At 38.3% G+C, this 24,209-nt stretch overlaps 2 protein-coding genes across 2 annotated transcripts in view; both read left to right on the forward strand.

Moving 5' to 3' along the window:
• The window catches only part of LOC125239737 (putative pre-mRNA-splicing factor ATP-dependent RNA helicase PRP1), a 40,243-nt gene extending 34,450 nt beyond the window's left edge, over window positions 1–5,793 (forward strand). Inside the window, exons 9-11 of the mRNA XM_048147384.1 lie at window positions 1,532–1,622; window positions 2,667–2,829; window positions 5,047–5,793. Coding sequence (XP_048003341.1) covers window positions 1,532–1,622; window positions 2,667–2,829; window positions 5,047–5,174 — 382 coding nt within the window. The 3' untranslated portion in view covers window positions 5,175–5,793. The remainder of the gene's footprint in view (window positions 1–1,531; window positions 1,623–2,666; window positions 2,830–5,046) is intronic.
• Window positions 5,794–10,636: 4,843 nt separating this feature from the next.
• LOC125239738 (complex I assembly factor ACAD9, mitochondrial) lies at window positions 10,637–22,538 on the forward strand. Its single transcript, XM_048147385.1, has 10 exons — window positions 10,637–11,342; window positions 12,321–12,544; window positions 14,367–14,528; window positions 15,385–15,528; window positions 16,197–16,347; window positions 16,888–17,039; window positions 18,141–18,256; window positions 19,068–19,225; window positions 20,804–20,875; window positions 22,305–22,538. Exons 1-10 carry the CDS (start codon window positions 10,909–10,911, stop codon window positions 22,516–22,518), a joined length of 1,827 nt encoding a protein of 608 aa, XP_048003342.1. The 5' UTR covers window positions 10,637–10,908; the 3' UTR covers window positions 22,519–22,538.
• Window positions 22,539–24,209: the final 1,671 nt, after the last annotated feature.

Below are 24,209 nucleotides of genomic sequence, written 5' to 3' on the forward strand. Positions count from 1 at the left end.
CAGTTGCCACCTGGTATCGAGTAGTGGTACTGATAATTTACGCTGTTTGACGCGTGATTATTGTTAGATGTCACTACAAATAACCCGCATTTACTGATGTAAGGAGTTACAAGTCTTCCCTTACTTATTCTTCTAGGGAACGTACCCAAACTACGTGACACGTTTAGAGGGGTGGGGGGGGGGGTCGCCAAAATACTACGCTTGGTCACAGAGGGGGAGGGGGGTCTAACTTCTTGTCACGTAACCTGTGGAATATTGGATCTTCGCATATACTACGCTTGGTCACGCAGGGGCGGGAGGGGGGCAAAAACGGCACAAATATGGTCACGTAGTTTGGGTACGTTCCCTAAGGCTAAAACTATAGATAAGATGACAAGACAGAATAGACAACCATATAGGCACTATACAGTGTGTTACCACCATGTGGGCATTTATTAGAGAATTCGCGTTTCCTGGGACCTAAGGCTAAGCTAGATCGATTTTTCACCCCCGACAACCCCCACATAACTTACTTGGCAAGTGTCTGTGCTGTACATAGCTTGCAATAAAAAAAAAGTTAGAAAGCTTATAAAGTATTTTTCACCACACCATCTGGTAAAGGCGTTCTTTGCTATTCGAAAACAGATAGCAAAATTGCATTTCATCCACAAGGGGGCAAAGTAATTTCATACAAATTTTAACTCGATGTCTTAATCTGGCTCTTAGATTTTACCTATAAATGATGATTTTGAATCATAAATATTGAATAAATTGATGGATTTGATTTATTTTGATGTTTTATAGTCAGTATTTTGTTCGTGTTGGTGTGGTGAAAAATTTTGTGTTTCACTCGGTGGCAAAGTTTGTTTAACCTTCGTGCCTTGATACCCTCGCAACGCTCAAGATTCCACTTTTTGAACCACTCGCTACGCTCGCGGTTCAATATTGGAATCTTTCGCTTGCTCAGGTATCAATATTGGCACGTGCGGTTAAACAACTACTTTGCCCCCTTGTAAAACAAATAACTATTTTTCCTTAAAAATTAAGGGCATATTTAAGTTAAATGACTATGTTAGATTACATTCCCCTTAAAAAAAGCCCGCTTGTTGATAACATACTGTAGATCTAGCCATTCGTGATGGCATTCTCCTTGTCATGTTATTAAATGTTCTATTAGACCAATCTGCGCGCCATTGTGAATGGCACGCACTATTTATAGGGTAAGTTTTGTAACCCCCGACGCAAAAACGACGGGATGTTATAAGTTTGACGTGTCTGTCTGTGTGTGTGTGTGTCTGTCTGTGGCATCGTAGCTCCCGAACGGATGAACAGATTTCGATTTAATCATAAACTAGAACGTTCCTTTGCTAATCCGCGAATTGATCAATTCGCGGATTAGCAAAGGAACGTACTAGTTTATGATTAACATGGATTTCCGCAAAGTAACGCCTGATTCCTTCGATGATTTCGATTTAGTTTTTTTTATTTGAAAGCTGTGTTTGTCGGGAGTGTTCTTAGCCATGTTTTTCATTTTTTTATTATTTATTTCCAGGTTTAACTTGAAGAGGACAAGCACAGAGTTCACAAGCAAAGACTACTACATTAATATTAGAAAAGCACTCGTCAATGGATTCTTCATGCAGGTAAGAAAAACTATACTCAGTTTTGGTGATCGTCAGAATGGCGGGTGTGCATCAAGCAATCCTGGTGCGGTATACTTCAGGAGTTAGTGCTAGCAATGTGCCAAATGTGCGCCAAAATTCGAGCAATGTGCTCTTTAAACTCTAGAGATATTTAAGAAATTAATGATACGTTTGTGGGCCATTTTTTTTTTCAAAGTTGTCCACCCCACTTTTTTTTTTCGCCGAATCGCGAGCTCTTTCAATCCTAATAGGAGAAAAAAAGTGTCGCAAGGTTTTTTCCCATTCTGTTAGCACTTTTTGGTAAGCGGTAACGGAATGGAAGGTTCGAAAAAAATGTATGGAAATCTTGGGACATTTTTTTACTCCTATCAGGATCGAAAGAGCTCTCGATTCTGAGTATGAATCGCGTAAAAAATACCCATGTTAAAAAAAAGTGGGGTGGACAACTTTGAAAAAAAATGGCCCTTGTACGGGCAACAGTACATTATTTATTTATTTAAACATTATTGCACAATACAGTATGTAAACTAACGAAAACCATTTACTGTAACCCGTAAATGTCCAGGTGATACTGAGAAACTTTTACTATGGGATCAACTCCGAAATCACGAAAATATCTTCTGACAGTTTCATAGGTAGTTTTATTTTATAGTAAGTATTTCCTATGGGATTATTTTTATTTCGCGTTTTGGGTGTTGGTCCCATAGTAAAAGTTTCTCAGTATCACCTGGACATTTACGGGTTACAGTAAATGGTTTTCGTTAGTTTACATACTGTATAACAAATAAAGTACAAATGGCGAACTTAATGTCTAAAGACATTCTCTACCAGTCAACCAACAGGCTAAACAGAAAGTAGTGGGTGCAGGCTTTAAAAAAAAAGGTAACTGAAAATGAAACATAAAAGAAGCAAATAATACATATTGTCAATAATAAACTACACACACATATATATCTATAAAATTACATAAACTTACATATATTATTTCATGGAATGCTCCAAAAAAGATTCAATAAATAAATAATATTAACTTTTTCGTTCCAGGTCGCCCATTTAGAGCGCACAGGGCACTATCTCACCGTCAAAGACAACCAGATAGTCCAGCTGCACCCCTCCACGTGCCTCGACCACAAGCCCGACTGGGTCATCTACAACGAGTTTGTGCTCACCACCAAGAACTACATCAGAACGGTCACTGATATCAAACGTGAGTGTTTAGTGCCAAACAAGTATACTGCCTGATACTAAGCAATTTCCGTAGCCATTTTTACCTTTCGCGGCTTATGTCATAACAGCCCACCCGACACCATTCGTGGCTAACGCCATAGCCGTTTATCCACCCGGGCACGATATGACTGTAATTTTTCATGTATGTATATGCAATCAGACTACTTTCGCTATATTCTAAGAGTAATATATGTGCTATTCTCAATTAAAAGGTACCCCATGACTAAAACTAGGAAATTTCAATAAGTTAAGAATGTGGTACAGTTTAATGGGGAACGTCGCATATAAAAGAGACAGATCTAGTAGCTTTCGATCTTATAGTAAGCTAAAAATGGTACATTCTACTTGAGAATGGCACGTGAAAGACAGTCCAGCTACACCCCTCCACGTGCCTCGACCACAAGCCCGACTGGGTCATCTACAACGAGTTTGTGCTCACCACCAAGAACTACATCCACAGACCAACCCCTATAGACATCTATTACAAGACGACTCGCGGTCGCCAGCCTTCCTAGTATTTGCACTGATATAAGCGCGGGCGCTCGCCGTGCCCGATCAGTATCGACCAAGTAACAGACCCGAAAGCAGCGCGTGTTTTTCGCACAAAAAAATTGGAAAAGGGTATTTTGATGCCTTAAAGATGTCCACCTGTAGTGTGAAATGGTGTGGAAAGGTAACAAGAAGCTCAAATTTAAAAACAGACGGCATTACATTCCACAAATAAGTCATATTTATAATTTATTCAGAGCCGGCATAGGTCAACTTACATTGGCCACTTACGCTTCAGTAGAGGGACAGTCATACTTCTGTCCCTTTTCATCTGGCGCGACTGCCCGCCGTCCTTGAAACGGCCAATCACAGCGCGCTTAACACATTCCCCGCCCGCTCCTCGCACCCCAAACACTGGCGACTCGTATCGCGAACAAAATATACAAGATTTCTACTCTATAGGAGGTTCTCTGTGACTACATCAGAACGGTCACTGACATCAAACGTAAGTTTCGCGGCTAATGTCATAACCTTAAGCCCACCCAGTCACTACACGTCTCTGGCTCAAAACCGACGTTTCCAACGTTCGCGGCAATTTTTTTTTATAAATGGGCTTACTCTTGGCCACAGACTAGCCAAAGGCAAATACCTACGATGGAGTGAGCTCGCCCAGAAGATGCCTGTTCGCTCTTGATTAACCTCAATGCCCGCTGATAGTAATTCAGCATTTTCTCATGAATGTAAGGCCATATTCTCACTCAGCTCGCTCACTAACTCAGCTTTCAGACAAAAAAGACTAAATCTAAATCGGTTCATCCGTTCGGGAGCTACGATGCCACAAACAGACAGACAGACACGTCAAATTTATCTCGTCCACCTCGTCGTTTTTGCGTCGGGGGTTAAAAGGTAGTCGCTCTCGTATAAATATAAGAACGTATCACAGCTATTTGTTCCTGAGTCATGGATGTTGTGTATTTGTATATCAGACTAGCTTTTGCCCGTTTCGCTCGGTCCTTGTCCTTGCCCGTCCTTGAAACGGCCAATCACAGCGCGCTTAACACATTCCCCGCCCGCTCCTCGCACCCCTGGCACTGGTGACTCGTATCGCGAACAAAATATACAAGAATGCTACTCTATAGGAGGTTCTCTGTGATGATATACTAGCTTTTGTCCGCGGCTGCGCTCGCGTTAGAAAGAGACAAAAAGTAGCCTATGTCACTCTCTATCCCTTCAACTATCTCCATTAAAAAAATCACGTCAATTCGTCGCTCCGTTTTACCGTGAAAGACGGACAAACAGACACATACACTTTCCCATTTATAATATCGTTGCCTGACTACCACAGCACAAGCCTTGAGCTTTCCCTAGGGCTCAATCAATCTGTATAACAGCAATTCCCGTCAACTTTGTACAAAAATTAAGAGAAAAGTTAAATTTGTTTTTATTAATTCCTATTTTGTTACCAAGATTTTGTTGATTAATTGAGATTTTATTAAGTTTTATTTCGTCATTAAGGTTCTCTAGTATCTATATTTTCTTAATTATAACAATTATCCTGTATATATCTTACGAAAGTCGAATTATATTACTAAATGTTGGTAACAAAATAGGATCAATTAAAATTTGCTGACGTGGCATTGTACAAAGTTGACGGGAATTGCTGATAAGAAGTCCTATAATATTTATTTAATTTAATTTTCTGTTCCAGCGGAATGGCTCCTAAAAATAGCACCACAGTACTACGAGCTAAACAATTTCCCCGTCTGCGAAGCCCGAAGACAACTCGAGCTGCTCCAAGCCCGATTGGATTCTAAACCGTACCAGGAAGGATTCTAAGCTAGACCTAGTTGTAATCTACTTTAACACCGACACCGCGAGTGGCTACATGCCTTGATAACAGTTTTTAAGTTTAATTCTGAGAATTTATTGATTTAGTGCTTGAAAACAGCACTATTATTACGTCATATATGTTCAAAACTTCATCATGAGGGTTCCTTGCGTTGTTCCGGCATTTGCCACGGCTCATGGGAGCCTGGGGTCTTGTCAACTAATCTCAAGATTTGACGTAGGCACTAGTTATTACGAAAGCAACTGCCATCTGACCTTCCAACCTGAAGGCCTTATTGGGATTAATCCGGTTTCCTCATGATGTCCAAAAGTTGTTGTTTGGTAGATTTTTGGAATTAAATTCCAAAATAAGTTACACACTGAAGTTTATTGACAGAACATTGTCTATGAAATATTTTGTCTTAGTTTATGCATAAACCACCAAGGATGTAATATTGTCAATAATTAAATTTTGTGAAATAAATTATACAAAATAATGTTGTGTTGAAAATAGAATTGTAATATTGGTTAAAATACATTTGTCATGTATTCGTCTCATATTTATGTAAATTTCGTTCTGATTAGATATTATTTTTAATTCGTAAATTTTCTTATTTTAAAATGGCAAGTTATCCTCCTAAGGCCCAAGGCGAAATTCGGCCCCTAGTCATTGCGAACCACGGTACTACCAGTAGTACTATTGTTTTATACTCGTTCAGGCCCAAACATTAGGAACACATTTTTTTAATGTTATTGTACTTGTATGCCACCAACAGCTTTGGGGTATATTTATTATCAGTCTATGATGCCTTTTAGGATAATTTTATTTTAATTAAAAAAGTCCTACAGGAAGGACTATGGGCTTATAAAAAAACGTAAATTATATTACGAAATTAAAAAAACTCACAAGATTTGTTTCTTTTTTAGTTTTATTGAATGAATACAATAAAATAATAGTCTTATTTAAATAATATAATGCACTAATCACTTTAAAAATTAAGATCTTAGGCTCTTCTTGGACGAACGTTACTCCACTGCGAGCGTGAGATCGTCCTCTTGTAGGCGCTCCTCGACGACGTCCTGCAGAAGCTGCACGGCGAAGTATCGGGTCCTGCCGTGGTTAGGCTTTGAAATTAGTTCTGACAGAGAAACATCGACATAGGAACTAGAGGAATCATACCGGGATCTTGTTTGTACAAAATTTGTTTCTATGAGTTTTATGTCGCAAAAGTCTGTTTCTTCATCTTCAGTTTCTATTTCTGATTCCCTAAGAGCGAATTATGTTTCTCTGTCATTTAATCCTACAACAATAATAGCAATATGTGTCAGTTTTTGCAACCGCCACAAATATTATTATTAAATTATGTAGTCGTATAAACCCGAGGTACTACTCATAGGACTTAATATTTTTACATCCCGTATTTCGTAAAATATAAGCAAAATCAGTGAAATTATTACTTAACTCCGTAAAATAACATATAAAAACCGGATAATTTAAAAATTACTCAAGATTACATGAATAAAATTGGATTTACTAACCTCCCCTTCACGGAATACCCATGTCGCCGTCTGTAACTTGTCAGTTTGACACTTTGTTTTTATTTTTCAAGCTTATGAGTGTGTTCACATTCAAACTAAAATACCCCTCTAGAAAATCGTATACGTCAGTTTAGATTGGCGCACAATTTGAAATCAAAATGATGGCTTTTATAATAAGTCCTACTGGTAGGACCGTGGTACGCTATGACTATACAGTCGTTGAAGAAGCTGGGTCTGAATGACCAACTTAATTATTACTATAGGAAGGACCTTGGGCCTTAGGAGGTTATGTCAAAAATATGACCCTTCTAACCAAAATATGATGATTGCGTTGGCCTGTCATGTTCTTGAACATGATAAACATGTTTTCCCCTCACTAGCTCGGAAACACGTGTTTTGTCCTTTAATACCAGCGGGTAAAAACGCATTTTATCCACTAGTGGGTAAAATAATTTGACCTTGAATAAAGTCAAATTAACTGCTTTAAAATTGATAAAAGTAGGTGAATCTAGTAATAAAGATGATTTACCACCTGTGGAACTACTGGAAGCAGGGATAAACGCATTTTTTGCGTTGTAGTTTCCTCGCTATAGTGAGGGGAAAAGTTTTGTGTTACACTCGGGTGCAAATGTATTTTACTTCTCGTGTGTTAAAAAACTCGCAAGTTCAGGATTCTATTCTCGAACCACTCGCGTCGCTCGTGGTTCAACTATAGAATCCTTTCACTTGCTCGTTTTTCAATTCCACACTCGGCGTTAAAATACAACTTTGCCCCCTTGTATAACAAATAACTATTTTACATGGAAGCTTACACTATATTCATATTTAAATAATAATGAACAGACCACTCGTTGATGTTTTTCGTGTATAGCACGCTAGCCTAGTGGCGTTAGATATTTGTAAACTAAGTTCCACCAACCAGATTTGGTGTGTATTAGCAGAGTATGTAAGACTTGGATTCCTGAAAGCAGTTGTATTTCAACATTATTTTGAACGTAGTTGTTCAACCTTAGCTTACTTTTGTCATTCCTTGTTTGTGGTTGTCAAATATCTAACGCTCGCGCTGTATTATGTGGTAAAAAGCTGTATTTAGGACGGATGTGTGGGTGATCAAAATATACGTTATATTGTAAGGTATTTGTTGTTTTATTCATTAATATTACTCACTCATTAATACTACCTACTCATAGTGTTGTGTTCCTGCCGGTGAGTAAGGCTGCTAGAACTCAACGAGGGTGCGGTGTGCTGATGACGGGAGGACTTACGGAACTAACTTGTTCCGTCTATTGTCCTTTGAGTCGTCGGCAACCCGAACCCTCCTTAGAACTTGTACACTCCTTTTTGCTGTGTACTTAACACAGCAAAAGGGAGTGTATAAGTTTCTAATGGGGTGGCAACGCGCAAGTGACACTGTTTGAGTTGCAGGCGTCCATAGGTTACGGTGACCGCTTTCCATCAGGCGGGCCGTATGCTTGTTTGCCACCGACGTAGTATAAAAAATAATATACTTTACATCCAAAAACTCCACATTTCAAGGTTTTGTGTTTACAGTTCAGTTCTATCTAGGTCCTTTGTATCTTCATCTACCTCAATTTGCACATACGCTTTTATATATTTAGATTCACTATCATCAACACACCCGAACACTGTTCTTTTTGTAACTTCTTTTCTTACTTTCACTACTTTCATTTACCAATTCTCGCTCTAAATCTTCATCAGCTGAAACACCTACGAGTTTAACAGATCTTGACCAAGAGCAGAATATTTCAACAGTCTCTCTATAATTTACGCGGTAATGCATTCTAGGTAGTTCCGGATTCTGAATACGAATTGGATTTACTAATTCTCCTTTTATATGAACGTACATACGCGGTATAACCTCTATTTTAACATATCTCATGTAGTTTGAATATCTATCAGCACATCCAAATGTAGATTCCTCGGTAACAGTTTTACTTATCACCAATGTATTGATATCTGCATATTTTGACACTAATTTCTCGTCGTTTCAAATACCAATGAACTTTGTAGACCGTGGCCAACTGCAGAAAACTTCAATGAGATTCCCGTAACCTACGCGATACAATTCGTCGTGTGTGTGTGGATTGAGTGAGCACCTTCCGAAAATAAAAAAAAATATGCTGATCATTTAGTAAAAGTTCTAAAACAATTGTAAAACGAATCTCTGAATTTGTAAAAAGATAAATCAAAAGATACAGCCATTAACATGTGCTCACTCAGTTCTCACAAACTACCAACGAAAACAGTGAATATATTCATTTAACATATAATATTTATATACTAACATTTAGTAAAAAATAGGCCAACCTACCTCTATAAATATTAGATCACCTAGTGACGTATTAAATTTTTTACAAATAGTTTCTTATGCTCACTCAATCCACACACTTTTGAAAAGCCGAATTTTGATGAAAAACATAAGATTTAGACCGCTATTATATGTGTATAGTTTAGTAAAAGTGAAATGGGAATTTGTAAAATACAAAACGAACCACTAACGTGTCAGGTTTTTTTATAATAAATTTTTGTAAGTGCTCACTCAGTCCACACGTTTTGAGAAAGTTAAAAATGTAAATATCTTACGATTTGTATCACCTAAGACACTCGAAAGTACTTCAACATTTAGTAAAAATTTTTACTAAATATCCACTATCTAATATTTTATATTCGTTGTCTGGTTTTAAAGATATTCAGACATAACTTTTCTCATACAAATGTATCAAGTAGGGTGACTACACTATGTCGGCTCCTGATTTTCACTGTTAAACCAGTATTAGAATCAGTGCAAATGTATTTTGTAACTTGAAAATCTGGGTCTTCGGACCAACTAATTTGATTCGCGTCATTTTCTGTTCTAGGATTGGTATTTCTTGTTCGTAAACTCATCCCATCCTTCCTCATTGAAAGTACGCTAAACGGTGCACCCATGCATATTACAATAAATTTTCTACCTACATATTTCATGATATAATATCTTCTGAAATCATCGAGAACCTCACTGTTTATTGTACCTATTATAGGTGCCGCTGAAATAAGCGCTGATACTCTGCAATTCTTCTCTGTGTCGATACAAATAAATTCAGTGTGATCTCTTAAAATTGTTGAAGTTTTTGTAACAGGTAAATCTCTTCTATTCTTCCTTAAGACTAGTTTGTTACTGTTGCCTTCACACAGTATAGAAACGTCGCTATTATATGAGAAGTTCACATTGTTTTTGCCACTTTCGAATTCAAACGAGTCACTATACCTTTTCTGTATAGTTAATTGAAGGGCATCCTTACATAGAGGATTGTTTTCATAGATACTGTCTTCAAAATATCGATTATATAAAGTATATAGAGCAAATATAACACAAAGCGCAATAACTTTCGCTTCTGTAGGCATTTTGGTAAAAATAGAGTGTGCTCTTAAACTTAAGTAACTGTCGAAGTTTAGACTGATTCGTCCTGTAGGAAATCACTTACGATTTTATTAAATATTTGCAGTCTCTTACCTGTAAAAAACTGTTGCTTTTCAATGTTATTTGGTCGTCAGCGTTAGCTTTTCTGATTACCTATTGTCTCTCTTCGTTGAATTGTATGTCTCTGTATTTATATCAGTTTAGGATCCTTTTCCACTTGTTCTGCTATACATGTTTTCAATACTTAGTTTGGTATTTTGAACACCACACATAAACACCGTAAAAGTTGTAAACAATGTTATTTATTTTGTAATGTCTATTTATAAACATGCGAGACGATTGGCGTCGTAAAAGTGAATGACCGAAACAAGGTCAACTTATAATGCAAGTGTTTCGCGTCTGGTGGATTGCTATATTTGCAATCGTTTTGCGAGTTGCATTGCGACTGCGAAGTCCTGATGCTGGCCGGCAAATATTTATTTCCGGTTTTCCGTGGGTTTTCCTGTAGCCAGTGTTGCCAGTAGATAGAAAAAGGTGGCAAAAAACCATTGGTAACTTTGAATAAATTTTATATTTCGTTGTGTTTACAGCTTTACTTAATACTGAACGCATCATAATAAATGTCAATGTCAGAACTGTCTAAACTGATATAACCTCAAAAGATTATAAAACAGATATTGCTAATATTAAGAACAATATTTTCTCGTATTTAGCAAAGTTCTTTCGTAATTTTAAAGTAAAATAAATTAAATTAATTACTTTGAAGTGCCTTTCACCGGTACAATGAATATAGCTCGTACAATTTGCACAATACGTAATAAAAATGTCAGCAAAACAGTGTACAGAAACTTTCGTATATCTACCACAAACTACGATTCAACACACGCATCGCAGCCTAAAGTTCAAGAAGAGAAGTACGACTTTGAAGATTTAAAAGTTATAGAACGCGCTGAGAACAGAAAAGCAGCTATACAGCCTTTTATGAAAAATGTATTCGTGTCTATATTCGACCGGGATTTGCTGGCGTATCCCGAGATTTTGAACAAAGATGAGAGCGAAGAGTTGGATAGGAGAGTGAGTAGGCTGCAGACGGTGTTTGGGGACGAGAAGAAAACAAAAGAAGAGCGCAAGGAAGTGTTGAGACAGAACCAAATGTATGCAGCGCCTGTTGCCTTAACACTTGGTGGGTTGGCTATGAATGTAACGGAGAGTATAAGGTATGTACAGTCCTACAGGATATTTATTTATTATTCTCCTTTATTTATCTCTTTTCTTAGATTATTATTAAGAGCCCGTATTGTCCCACTGTTGGGCAAAGGCCTCCCTCAAATTCCTCCACGCATCCCTATCCCCTGAAGTCTCCCACCAGTCCTCGTCAAAGGCGTCAAGCTCGTCGCGCCATCTCTGGCGAGGTCTACCGCGACGCCTTACAATTTGTGGTACCCAACGTGTGGCTATCTTGGCCCACAGGGCATCCGGCATCTGGCAGACGTGTCCCGCCCAGTCCCATTTAAGCTTGGCAGCAGTTGCAGCTACGTCCGTTATTTTATTAATAATAATAATTAACACAGCATGACAGATAAACCGAAGCACTGTGAAAATATATAAATGATCCCTATATATACATAACGGAAAAAAGTTAACATACAATAAATACTAACATGGCACAGAAGAGGGATGAACATCCATCATCTCGCTGAACCTCAGACATTCATCATGCACAATCAATCATATATATCTACAACCTGTTTTTATTGATTTCCATTAACCTTAGAGGAAGGTTCTTGGCCAATTACATAAATCTAATTTGAAATTTGATTAATTAGAATAAAATCAAAATTTGACTCAAAAATCAGTCTGGAACTCGAGGAATTAGAGAATTTTGTACCAAAAATACATACATACATACAATCAAGCCTGTATCCCATAAAGGGGTAAGCAGAGCACATGAAACTACTAAAGCTTCAGTGCCACTCTTGGCAAATAAGGGGTTGAAAGAAAACGAAACTGTGACATTGCAGTGACAGGTTGCCAGCCTCTCGCCTACGCCACAATTTAACCCATATCCCACAGTCGCCTTCTACAACACCAACGGGAAGAAAGGGGGTGGTGAAATTCTTAACCCGTCACCACACAGGTTTTGTAACAAAAATGTTTTTTTTTTCTCGAAAACTTATTTGTATCATTCTTTTTAGATACCTAGAGACAATATCATCAGACCTCCAACTCGGTCAGCAGCTGAGCGATCACTGGGTAGCCCTGGAAGCTTTAAAAGCTGGTCTCCGTTCAGAACAGTTCCGGCAGATCCTGGATGACTTGGTATCGGGAGAGCAGACAGTTTCGCTTTGTGTGAAAGAGAAGTTAGCGGAGAGGATATCGCAGCCGGACTTTAGAACTATTGCAGAGATGGATGGACAAGGTATAGAAAATAAAATAGTGTAGCTGACCGTCTTGAAAAAACTGTGTTTCTGAAATATTTCTAGCTCATTCGGTAGTGACCCTTCCTGCTAAGCCGTGGTCCTGGGTTCGAATCCCGGTAAGGGCATTTATTTGTGTGATGAGCACATATATATTTGTTCCTGAGTCATGGATGTTTTCTATGTATATAAGTATGTATTTATCTATTTAAGTATGTATATCGTCTCTTAGTTTTAGCACCCATAGTACAAGCTTTGCTTAGTTTGGGGCTAAGTTGATCTGTGTAAGGTGTCCCCAATATTTATTTTTTATTTATTTATTTTTATTTGTCTTATTAAAAATTGCAGAAAAACGGATAAATTCCACTCTGAAAGTATAATATGTTTGAAGTCATAAAGAAAGAGAGACCCATCATTTCTCTGTTAGAATAGTAAATAATTCATGTAATCATATACATATAATTTCTTATAAATAAATATATAAATATTGGGGACACCTTACACAAATCAACTTAGCCCCAAACTAAGCAAAGCTTGTACTACGGGTGCTAAGCGACAATATACATACTTAAATACATACTTATATACATAGAAAACATCCATGACTCAGGAACATTTGTGTTCATCACACAAATAAATGCCCTTACCGGGATTCGAACCCAGGACCGCGGCTCAGCAGGCAGTGTCACTACCGACTGAGCCAGACCGGTTGTCTTAATTTTAGTACTCTCAATAAGTTTGATATTTGACAGTTCTTCTTTGACATCTATCTATCTATTAAGCCCCTTTTTTCTGAATTAGAGAATGTCTCTTAGTTCAGTGTGCCGCTTGGCAAAGGCCTCCTCTAGCTCTTTCCATTGACGTCTATCCTGGGCCACTCTTCTCCACTTCGAGCCCAATGTAAGCTTCAGTTCGTCCTCCCATCTCATTCGGAGTTTTTTCTGGCCCCTAGTACAAGTTCTTTGACATAATAAATAAATATTGGGGGACACCTTACACAGATCAACCTAACCCCAAACTAAGCAAAGCTTGTATACTTACTAATGTTGTATCTATGTTATTATTGTTACAGTAGCTGTTTCATCATCCTCCTTGCATTATCACGGCATTTGCCACGGCTCATGAGAGCCTGGGGTCTGCTTTGATAACTAATCCCAAGATTTGGAGTAGGCACTAATTTTACGAAAGCGACTGACAACTGACCTTCCAACCCGAAGGGTAAAGGCCTTATTGGAATTAGTCCGGTTTCCTCACGATGTTTTCCTTCACCGAAAAGCGACTGGCAAATATTAAATGACATTTCGCACATCAATTCCGAAAAACCCATGATATGAGCCAGGGTTCAGGGTTAGCCCCAGGGTTCGAAAATATCCGATATTTATAATAAATATCAAAATATCGGATATTTATGATATATATTATATCGGATATATATCCATTTTGTATGGAAGGCATATTATTATATTTTTGTTGCATTATTTATGAATACAACTTTATAGATAAAGAAATTTCTACTAAAAACCATAACATTTAGTAGGAAAACAGTAACAAACACAAAAAAACTATATTTTTAAATATGTTAAATTTTTTTAAAACCATTTTAGTATTGCAATATTTATAAAAAAAATTATCTTTATCGGATATTTATATCCATTGATATATATCGTCGAACCCCGCTGGATATATATTCGATATATATCGGATATATATCTTGATATTGTATATCCTCGAACCTTGCTTAACCCTAGGCCACAAGCGCTAACAATAGGTACAGTAACTGTTCATGTTACTTAAATAGTTAATCCTACGATCAATTAATTCCAGAAATATGGAGAGTCTCCGGTGAAAAAGTCTGCAATGCAACCTCCGGGTACTTCTTAGTCCTAGGCAGCTCCGAGGCGGGCCGGCTCAGAGCGTTCTTGGTGCACCCGGGTGCTGCCGGCGTGTCTGCTACTGGGGACTTTGTCACCTTCCAGAAAACACCAGGTAACTCACAGAACTTAATTTAGATAGAAGAAACAAATTCATATATTTGTATAGGGGCCGAGCGTGTCAAATTTTGTACTGAAGTTGATTCTTGCCTGTAATTTTAAATATGTCTCAGGCCCTTGAGTGTTGATAAGTTTTATGTTGTTGCAATTAAATATCATGTAACGAGGCATTTTTTATGTTTTGGTTGACTTCAACTTACAAAAATTGACGCCCGAAAGCTGCAAGCTGCGAGTAAAGACGGACAACTCAGTGGATTTCACTGAGTTCATTTGACACGCTAAGTAGATACGTTTGCTTGATCTATGGTATATATGAATCTGTGAGGTAACTATTATTTTTTTTCTTAAGTTCTGGTTTCGAATTCTGGTTTCCATTATTTGTGTGATGAGGTCTGATATTTGTATTCTGTGTATTTAAGTACTAGCTTTTGCCCGCGGCTTCGCTCGCGTTAGAAAGAGACAAAAAGTAGCCTATGTCACTCTCTATCCCTTCAACTATCTCCACCTAAAAAATCACGTCAATTCGTCGCTCCGTTTTGCCGTCAAAGACGGACAAACAAACAGACACACACACTTTCCCATTTATAATATTAGTATGGATAGGAATTATCATTTTTAACCCCCCCACACAAAAAAAGGTGTTGTAAGTTTGACGTGTCTGTCCGTCTGCGTGTGTGTCTGTCTGTGGCAGCGTAGCTCCCGAACGGATGAACCGATATGTATTTAATTTTTTTTTGTTTGAAATCTGAGTTGGTCGGGAGTGTTCTGAACCATGTTTCATGAAATATGTATCATTGCCCGAGTAAAAGAAGCCTTCTTGTATTTATTTATTTAATTATTTATTCTTACAGCAACACCACTCGACGAAGTGACAGAGGCAGGGCTAGCACAGATCCTGGGAGCCTCACGGCTCCACACTGCGACCCTGTGCCGCTGCAGTCTACAACGGGCCATGCTAGCCGCTACTGACTATATCAGAGACAGGGTTTTCAATGGTAAGTTTAAAAAACTTTTATACAGGCATCCGGCTACACCGCTCTAAGTGACAGTGACTATATGCTAGCGGTTACTGACTATATCAGAGACAGGGCTTTCAATGGTAAGTTATAAAAAAAATTATACAGGCATCCGGCTACACCGCTTTAAGTGACAGTGACTATATGCTAGCGGTTACTGACTATATCAGAGACAGGGCTTTCAATGGTAAGTTATAAAAAATTTTATACAGGCATCCGGCTACACCGCTTTAAGTGACAGTGACTATATGCTAGCGGTTACTGACTATATCAGAGACAGGGCTTTCAATGGTAAGTTTAAAAAAACATTTATACAGGCATCCGGCTACACCGCTCGGCTACACGTCTAGCTACACCGCTTTAAGTGACTGTGACTACATGCTAGCTATTTTCGTTTAAAAAGAGTCATTATTTGTGTAATGGAATATGTAAAGAATTTTATTAAACCTGTAAAATATCGGCAATTTTAATACCTCGAATGGTGCAAATTTTTTATAGCACCGGCCACACTTTTGTTTACAATAATTCCGGCTAATTAAAAATAGGAGTATAGCTCGCGGTGGGACCACTGCCTTACTATTGTTGATTATTTGAAAATCGACTCTTGCTAGCGTACATTTTTAAACTAACTTCCGTTTAATTTTCAGGTAAACCACTATCAGAGATGCCAATACTCCGCGCCACCATAGGATCCGCTCTACTCGATATATACGCGTCAGAGAGCGCAGAGTATTTCACAGCTGGCTTATTGGATGGATACCTTAACCCTGATGCTGAATTGGAGATGGCTATGTGCAGGTAACTTTGGTTCTTCCTATTTTTCGCACATCTATCGTAAATCTCAAATTCTTAATGTATCTACAGATTATTATTTTTGACTTTGTGTTTGAAGTTTTTAATCCAAAATGACTGTTTTCTACTTATTGATTATACATCTGACCGATCGTTTGTGACCGATCTGGCGTAGTCGGTAGTGACCCTGCCCGCTATGCCGCGGTCCCGGGTTCCAATCCCGGTAAGGGCATTTATTTGTGTAATGATCACAGATATTTGTTCCTTAGTCATGGATGTTTTCTATGTATATAAGTATTTATATATTATATATATCGTTGTCTGAGTACCCACAACACAAGTCTTTTGAGCTTACCGTGGGACTCAGTCAATCTGTGTAAGAATTTCCTATAATATTTATTTATTTATATGAAAACACAACCGAAGGGAGAGTTATGAATCCACACGTCCCTAATTACAATTATAGTAATTTTTCTTTCTAATTGCTATTTTTTGTACTAGTGCGGAAAAGTAGTACTATTTTAATATTTTATTTATTATATTCAGAAATTTCATATCGTCCGCCGGTCTCGCCAGAAGTCTGGATCTCCTGTCGATCCCCCCATTGGAAAACCAGAAGGAATTCAGCCGGTACCTTGAAGACATGCGGCTACTTACGTTCAGGGGAGAGAATAGAGATGGCGTTAATGTCTTCATTGGTAAATAATATTTTCCCCTCACTAGCTCGGAAACACGTGTTTTGTCCTTCAATACCAGCGGGTAAAAACGTATTTTATCCACTAGTGGGTAAAGTAATTTGACCTTGAATAAAGTCAAATTAACTGCTTTAAAATTTATAAAAGTAGATGAATCTAGTAATAAAGATGATTTACCACCTGTGGAACTATTGGAAGCAGTGATAAACGCATTTTCTGCGTTGTAGTTTCCTCGCTATAGTGAGGGGAAAAGTTTTGTGTTACACTCGGGTGCAAATGTATTTTACTTCTCGTGTGTTAAAAAACTCGCAAGTTCAGGATTCTATTCTCGAACCACTCGCTTCGCTCGTGGTTCAACTATAGAATCCTTTTACTTGCTCGTTTTTCAATTCCACACTCGGCGTTAAAATACAACTTTGCCCCCTTGTATAACAAATAACTATAAAATAAATATTAAATACTAGCTTTCGCCAGCCTCTTCGCTTGCGTTAGGCACTGGTCCCACCGCGAGCTAGTAAACTACGAGCTATCGGCTATAAAAACGAACAAATGATAATCACTCCCGTGCAAATAAAAGAGACACGGCGATGTTTATAGTTACTCGCTCAGCGGTGAACTATCAATATCGCCGTGTCTCTTTTATTTGCACGAGAGTTTTTTTTAATCGGTAAAAACGAAGCCGCGTCTGTATTGCAAAAAACTACTGAACGGCTTTTCATGCGGTTTTCACCTATGAATATAATTCTTGATGACGGTTTTAGGTCTATAATAGGCTAGTTTCCTATACTTAAAATAAAATATTTTACGCAGTGCACGAAATAAAGCACCAAAAATTAGAACAAAAATATGGAATGGACAATAGTTATTTTTAAACATAGTTTCTATTTAATAAGCCAAATAGAAAGATATAAAGTTAATACATTGACCTTGACGTTACTCCTCACAATTTCATATTAATTCCATATTAGCAAATCTTTTTGACAGTTCCTAAAAAGAAGCTGATTTGATTAGTAGGAAACTAGCCTATTGTTAAGGTTTTGTGGATAAAAAAATGTACCTCTACTTACATTTATTATTAAAAAGCATATTTTTCTATACTTACAGCACTGAATGGCATCCACCACGCCGGTAAAGTGATGGCGGAAGAGATAAAGCAGATCAGGAATCCGCTGTTTCATCCCAGTTTCATAGTTAAGAAGGTCTTCGCGAACAGGCATCAGGTAACCAACTCGATTTGATATACAAAAAATACAGAATTCTTCTTCAGTCATTCCCACAATGCTGAGGATCGTGGCATCATGTCATTTTGCTGAAGATTAGGTCCCTCCATAGGCATCTGTTCCTTGCAAAGCGCATGGCCTCGTGCAGTTTTAATTGCATGGGTGCAATAATTTGAACACACCATCTAGTAGGGGAGACTACCGACTGACAGACTAGGCATCTATACATTTTTTCTCATTTAATGCATGGGTGCAGTATTTTTTTCATCAAACTCGCTCGTAAACGGTGTTATTACATGCCTGCATACTGACACGTAATGAGCTATTTTACCGCCCTACGGCGGTAAAGTGAATACCTGGGTGGGGCCTTCCACGACCAGTCAAAAGTTACAAGATGACGGACCAATTTTCAAAATGTCAGCGTAGGAAGTTCAATACATTTAGTTTAAAATTTGGTTATTACTTAGCGAGTGTGATGAAAAACGTTGTGTATATCGGCGGGCGGCTGAAGGATTACAAACTCGAGTTATTAAAGCCCTCCGCCTTCGGCGTGGGGCTTCTAACAGCCTCTCGTTCGTAATCCTTCACTTTCCGCTCTTAATACACAATGTGTTATTTATTTAGAGCCCACTGTGTCCCACTGCTGGGCAAAAGCCTGCCCCCCTCTTCTTCCACTCTATCTTTTCAATATTTATATACATACATACATAGGGCTATAACCAACCGCCACCACCACGTATTGGTATTACGTCTTTATGTCGTCTTTTTCGACCAAGTACGATATTAACCGTCATATTTTCACCATTTTTAGGAAAAAGACGACCCCAAATTGACCCTGTTCTTAGCCGAACATTTACACCCGTCGCTCCGTCCGGCCGCCGAACAATTAGAGTACAGTGTGCTGAGGATGAGGTTCGCCTGCGAGACTATTATGGCGCGGCACGGGAACAAAGTTGGGGAGGCGTTCACGTGAGTATCATTCATTCACCATTCAATAATTAAAAAAAAAAAAACCATTCATCCTTCATTCATTAATTAATCATTCATTTATCCATTCATTCACTATTTATTCATGCATTCACCATTCATTCACCAATCATTCATTCATTTACCATTCATTCACTCACCATTCATTAATTCATTCTCCATTCATTCATACTATCATCATCATCATTAATTTGTCATTACCTCGTGTCTTCATTCATTATCCATTATATTCATTCGTAACTCATTCACTCATCCATTTATCATTCACCTATTCATTCATTCCTTCAGTCACCATTCATTAATTCGTTCATTCATTCATTCCATCACTATTCATCCTTTTATTTACCATTCATTCATCATTTATTCATTAATCATTCACCATTTTTTCTTCCATTTTTTGATATCCATTGTTCTTCATCCGCAACTCATTCACTCATTCATCACCCACTCACTCATCAGTTTATCATTCACCTATCATCCTCATCATTCGTTCATGTGCGCCGTCGCTCCGTCCGGCCACCGAGCAATTGACAACATTTCATATTTTTGAGTACTACTTTTTATTGTTTGGTTTGAAAGAACTCAATACGAAAAGATATACGTATTTTTTTATTTTTCAAAAAACTGCTATTTTAATAAGAAAATCCCTTATTACAACTTCGAGCAGAAAGAGCGTAAGTTACAAACGTCAAGACACAGCTTCGTGACGTCACGTGTGTTGTTTCATACACCTAAGAAAACGACAAAATCATTTCTAAAAAAAAAGTTTTAACAGTCAGCTCAAACAGTCCGGTATGTATGACTGTCAAGTGTCACTGTCAACCAATAGTGAATGACTACGAACCATAGACTAAGCCATGAAATTTTTAATATCTTTGCTACGAACTGTGATAAGTGTCACTGTCAAACTCAAGTGACATCCCAACTGGAAGATTTTTTTGGTATAGTGGCAGCTCTAAATCAGCTATTTGACGTCACTTCCCCTTTAAACTATTTTTAAGATTTTTTATACTAAAAATACGGAAAAAAAAAATTTAAAAAAATATTTATGTGATCTACAAGCGTATATCTCGAAATGGTTTTCGATTTAGGGACATTGAAAATTTTGAAACGTTGTCAATTAGAATACAGTGTGTTGAGGATGAGGTTCGCTTGCGAGACTATTATGGCGCGACACGGGAACAAAGTTGGGGAGGCGTTCACGTTACTATCATTCAGAGCTTCATTCATTCACTATTCATTCATAGACTATTCGTTCATTCACTAATAAATTGTCATACATTCATTCAGTATCTATTCATTCACCATTCACCATGATTTAATTCATCATTCATTCATTCAGTATTTATTCATTCACCTTTCAATCATTCACCATGCTTTCGTTCATCATTTACCATTCTTTTATTCATCATTCATTCTTTCAACATTCATTAATTCATCGTTCTTTCATTACCATTCATACATTCGTTCTTTTCTCAATCATATATTCATTCATGAAAATTCATTCTTTACATCATTGACTCATTCTTCCATTCATTGAAAACGTATTTTTTGTTGCAGTGAACTGAACAGACTGGCCGAGGCGGCGACAGAGATTCTAGTCATGACTGCCGTCCTAGCTAGGGCTTCAAGGTACAGTCCTTAGAACTAGATTTAGATATAGATCATAGATAAGTAAGGGAAGAGTTGTAAATACGAGTTATTTGTATAGGCACAGTTAATTGACATCTTCTAGCGACAATCACGCGTCAATTAGCGTAAATCATCAGTACTGCTACTTGTCAATAGATGTCGCGACGAACGAAGATTCTAATGCTCACCAATTTTTAGCTAATATTACAAAATATTCAAATGATAAAAAAGAGAGATAATTTCACGAAAGAACAAAAGAAAGAAGAATGAACCAAACTTTGATTATTTGAGTGACAGCTGTCTCTAATCTTAATAGTCAAGAGCTTCCGTTTTATTGAAAGTTATGTACGCAGCTGTACATAATTAGGCATTAGATTAACCTAACCACATAATAAAAATTTTGAAAAAACCACCGACATAGTGGACTGATTTTCATGAAACTTGGCTCCACTCGCTCCCGACTAACTCGGCTTTCAAACAAAAGACAACTATCTAAATCGGTTCATCCGTTCGGGAGCTACGATACTACAGATAGACACACACGTAAAACTTATAACACCCCGTCGTTTTTGCGTGGGGGTTTAACAAGAGTGTTGTTTTATGAAACTCGACCTTCGGCTCGTTCTAATAAGGTAATACTCTCTCTAATAAAAATAATAAATAAATATTATAGGACATTCTTACACAGATTGAGCACACGGTAAGCTCAAGAAGGCTTGTGTTGTGGGTACTCAGACAACGATATATATCCATACTAATATTATAAATGGGAAAGTGTGTGTGTCTGTTTGTTTGTCCGTCTTTCACGGCAAAACGGAGCGTCGAACTGAAGTGATTTTTTAAGTGGAGATAGTTGAAGGGATGGAGAGTGACATAGGCTACTTTTTGTCTCTTTCTAACGCGAGCGAAGCCGCGGGCAAAAGCTAGTAATATATTAATACTTATATACATAGAAAACATCCATGACTCAGGAACAAATATCTGTGCTCGTCACACAAATAAATGCCCTTACCGGGATTCGAACCCGGGGCCGCGGCGTAGCAGGCAGGGTCACTACCGACTGCGCTAGACTGGTCTGCGCGGACTGCGTTGGTCGTCTTTATGCATCAGCAAAGAGGATCGAGTATTATAGAGTTACTGTCAAAGTAAAATGTGTAATCACAGTGCATAGACTGCCATCTCTCGACACAGGCTTAAAACTTTTGAACCTCAGTTTTGACAATTTGGCCCATATTATTAGCTTGATATGTGTTAAAATGTCAAATATTAATATTAGCGCCATCTAGCCGAGCGTACCCCAAAGGTGTATCGCCATCTAGCTCACCGTACCTTTTTCTGTATGGTTTTGAGGTACGTTTTTTTCTTAGACTTTATCCGTCTATACGGAGTTACATATGTCTTTGGCATCAGTCACTATTTTGTTCCACAGATCATACTGCATTGGAGTACGCAACGCCGAACTCGAAATGAAGTTAGCAGCGTGCTTCGTCGAACAATCTCGAGACCGAGTGCGGAAACTAATCAAAGAATTGGACGACGGTGAATTTATCAATTTGGACCATTTCAAACTGCAGTTCGGGAAACGAGTGCTTGACAGCAAGTCGGCTGTCGTTGAGAAGGCTACAACTAGAGTGTTTTGGTAGAATATACGTTGTAAATTATTGTTATGTCTTTTATTAACCTTTGATTTCGATCCCCGCTCTGACGCCGTGTCTTGCGTGGGCGACGGTCGCGCGACCGTCGCCGTCGCGTCTCATCGCATCGTCTACTTCCATATCGATAAGGTTTGATTTCGTATGCGTCGCATCGCCGTCGCGCGACCGTCGCCCACGCAAGCCACGGCGTGAGTCTTGGTTGGTCCAAGTTTGCATCGCTATACAGCGTGGGAAATCGGCCAGCGTAAGGGGGGGGGAGGGTGTCACGTGGTCTATTTGTATGGCCAACCTAGGCTCCCCCCTGGATCCGCGCATGAGCGTAACTTTCGGGCCAGGCTCGGTGCAGAGAGAGGATGGAAATAGTTTGTAGTTATGTTAGTTGTGTGTTGACGAAGCGTGTTGCAGATATTGTGGTTTGTTTTATTGATAATGTAAAATAAATCCCGTGTGGTGACGGGTTAAGAATTTCACCACCCCCTTTCTTCCCGTGGGTGTGGTAGAAGTCGACTGTGGGATATGGGTTAAATTGTGGCGTAGGCGAGAGGCTGGCAACCTGTCACTGCAATGGCACAATTTCGATTTATATCAACCCCTTTTTGCCAAGAGCGGCACTGAAACTTTAGTAATTCATATACCCTACCCCTTTATGGGATACAGTCGTGATTATACGTATGTATGTATGTATGTAGAATAAATATCTGACGACGCTTGGGCGGATTACATCTGTGTTTAACTTTTTAAACGTTTTTAACACTTTCGTCACCAAGAAGCCACCTAGTAGGCACTCGTGAACTGTTCTCAGATGAAAATAGGCTAGTTTCCTACTAGTCAAATCAGCTTCTTTTTAAGAACTGTCAAAACGATTTGCTAATATGGAATTACTATGAAATACTGAGGAGTGACGTCACGGTCATTTCAATTACTTTATATCTTTCTCTTTAACTTATTAAATATAAATTATGTTTTAACATTACTTCTGTCCATATTTTTCTTCTAATTATGTGGTGCTTTATTTCGTGCAATGCATAAAATATTTTATTTTAAGTATAGGAAATTAGCCTATTATTTATGATTCGCAGAAGTAAAACAACACGATAAAAATTCTATATTTCTTTTTAATAGATATGAAAATATTATATCAACTATTAAGTAATGTTAGGAGTAGTTCAGTGCGTCGGTGTAAATAACTTAATACGTTAAATATGTAATTATGTACTGTGCAATTAAGTTCAAAAATAGAATAATAAGTTCAATGAAGTGACTTAGATTTTTCCATACTTTTAACTTAATGGTGAATATATCTATGGCACACCTCGGACACTGGCGATCAAATATATGAAAGAGGCGCGTTCCTAACACACATTCTAAGCTCGTGTTGGTGAACGCGTACCATGCTCGTATGAGTGAGATATGGCAGGTCGACTGTACGCGTTTTTGACAGGCGGTAACTGTGAGGTACCTAACCGAGAGGGGATGGGCGGCACTTTCAGCGGGGAGTGGGAGTGGCCATACTGTACGATAGCAATTACAATAAAGAGTACTATCGTACAGTATTGTCACTCCCGCTCCCCTCTGAAAGTGTCGCCCACCCCCTCTCGGTTACCTCACAGTTACCGCCTGTCAGAAACGTCAACAGTCGACCTGTCATATCTCACTCATACAAGCATGGTACGCGGTCA

This window comes from Leguminivora glycinivorella, chromosome 26 (genome assembly GCF_023078275.1).
Source record: "Leguminivora glycinivorella isolate SPB_JAAS2020 chromosome 26, LegGlyc_1.1, whole genome shotgun sequence".
NCBI classification, from domain to species: domain Eukaryota; kingdom Metazoa; phylum Arthropoda; class Insecta; order Lepidoptera; family Tortricidae; genus Leguminivora; species Leguminivora glycinivorella.

Excerpts from the sequence above, each read along its gene's own strand:
- LOC125239738 (XM_048147385.1), top strand. The coding sequence starts at position 10,909 with ATGAATATAGCTCGTACAATTTGCACAATACGTAATAAAAATGTCAGC. Across the intron at positions 11,343-12,320 it reads AATGTAACGGAGAGTATAAG|ATACCTAGAGACAATATCAT; the intron begins GTATGTACAGTC and ends CATTCTTTTTAG. Across the intron at positions 17,040-18,140 it reads TGGCGTTAATGTCTTCATTG|CACTGAATGGCATCCACCAC; the intron begins GTAAATAATATT and ends CTATACTTACAG.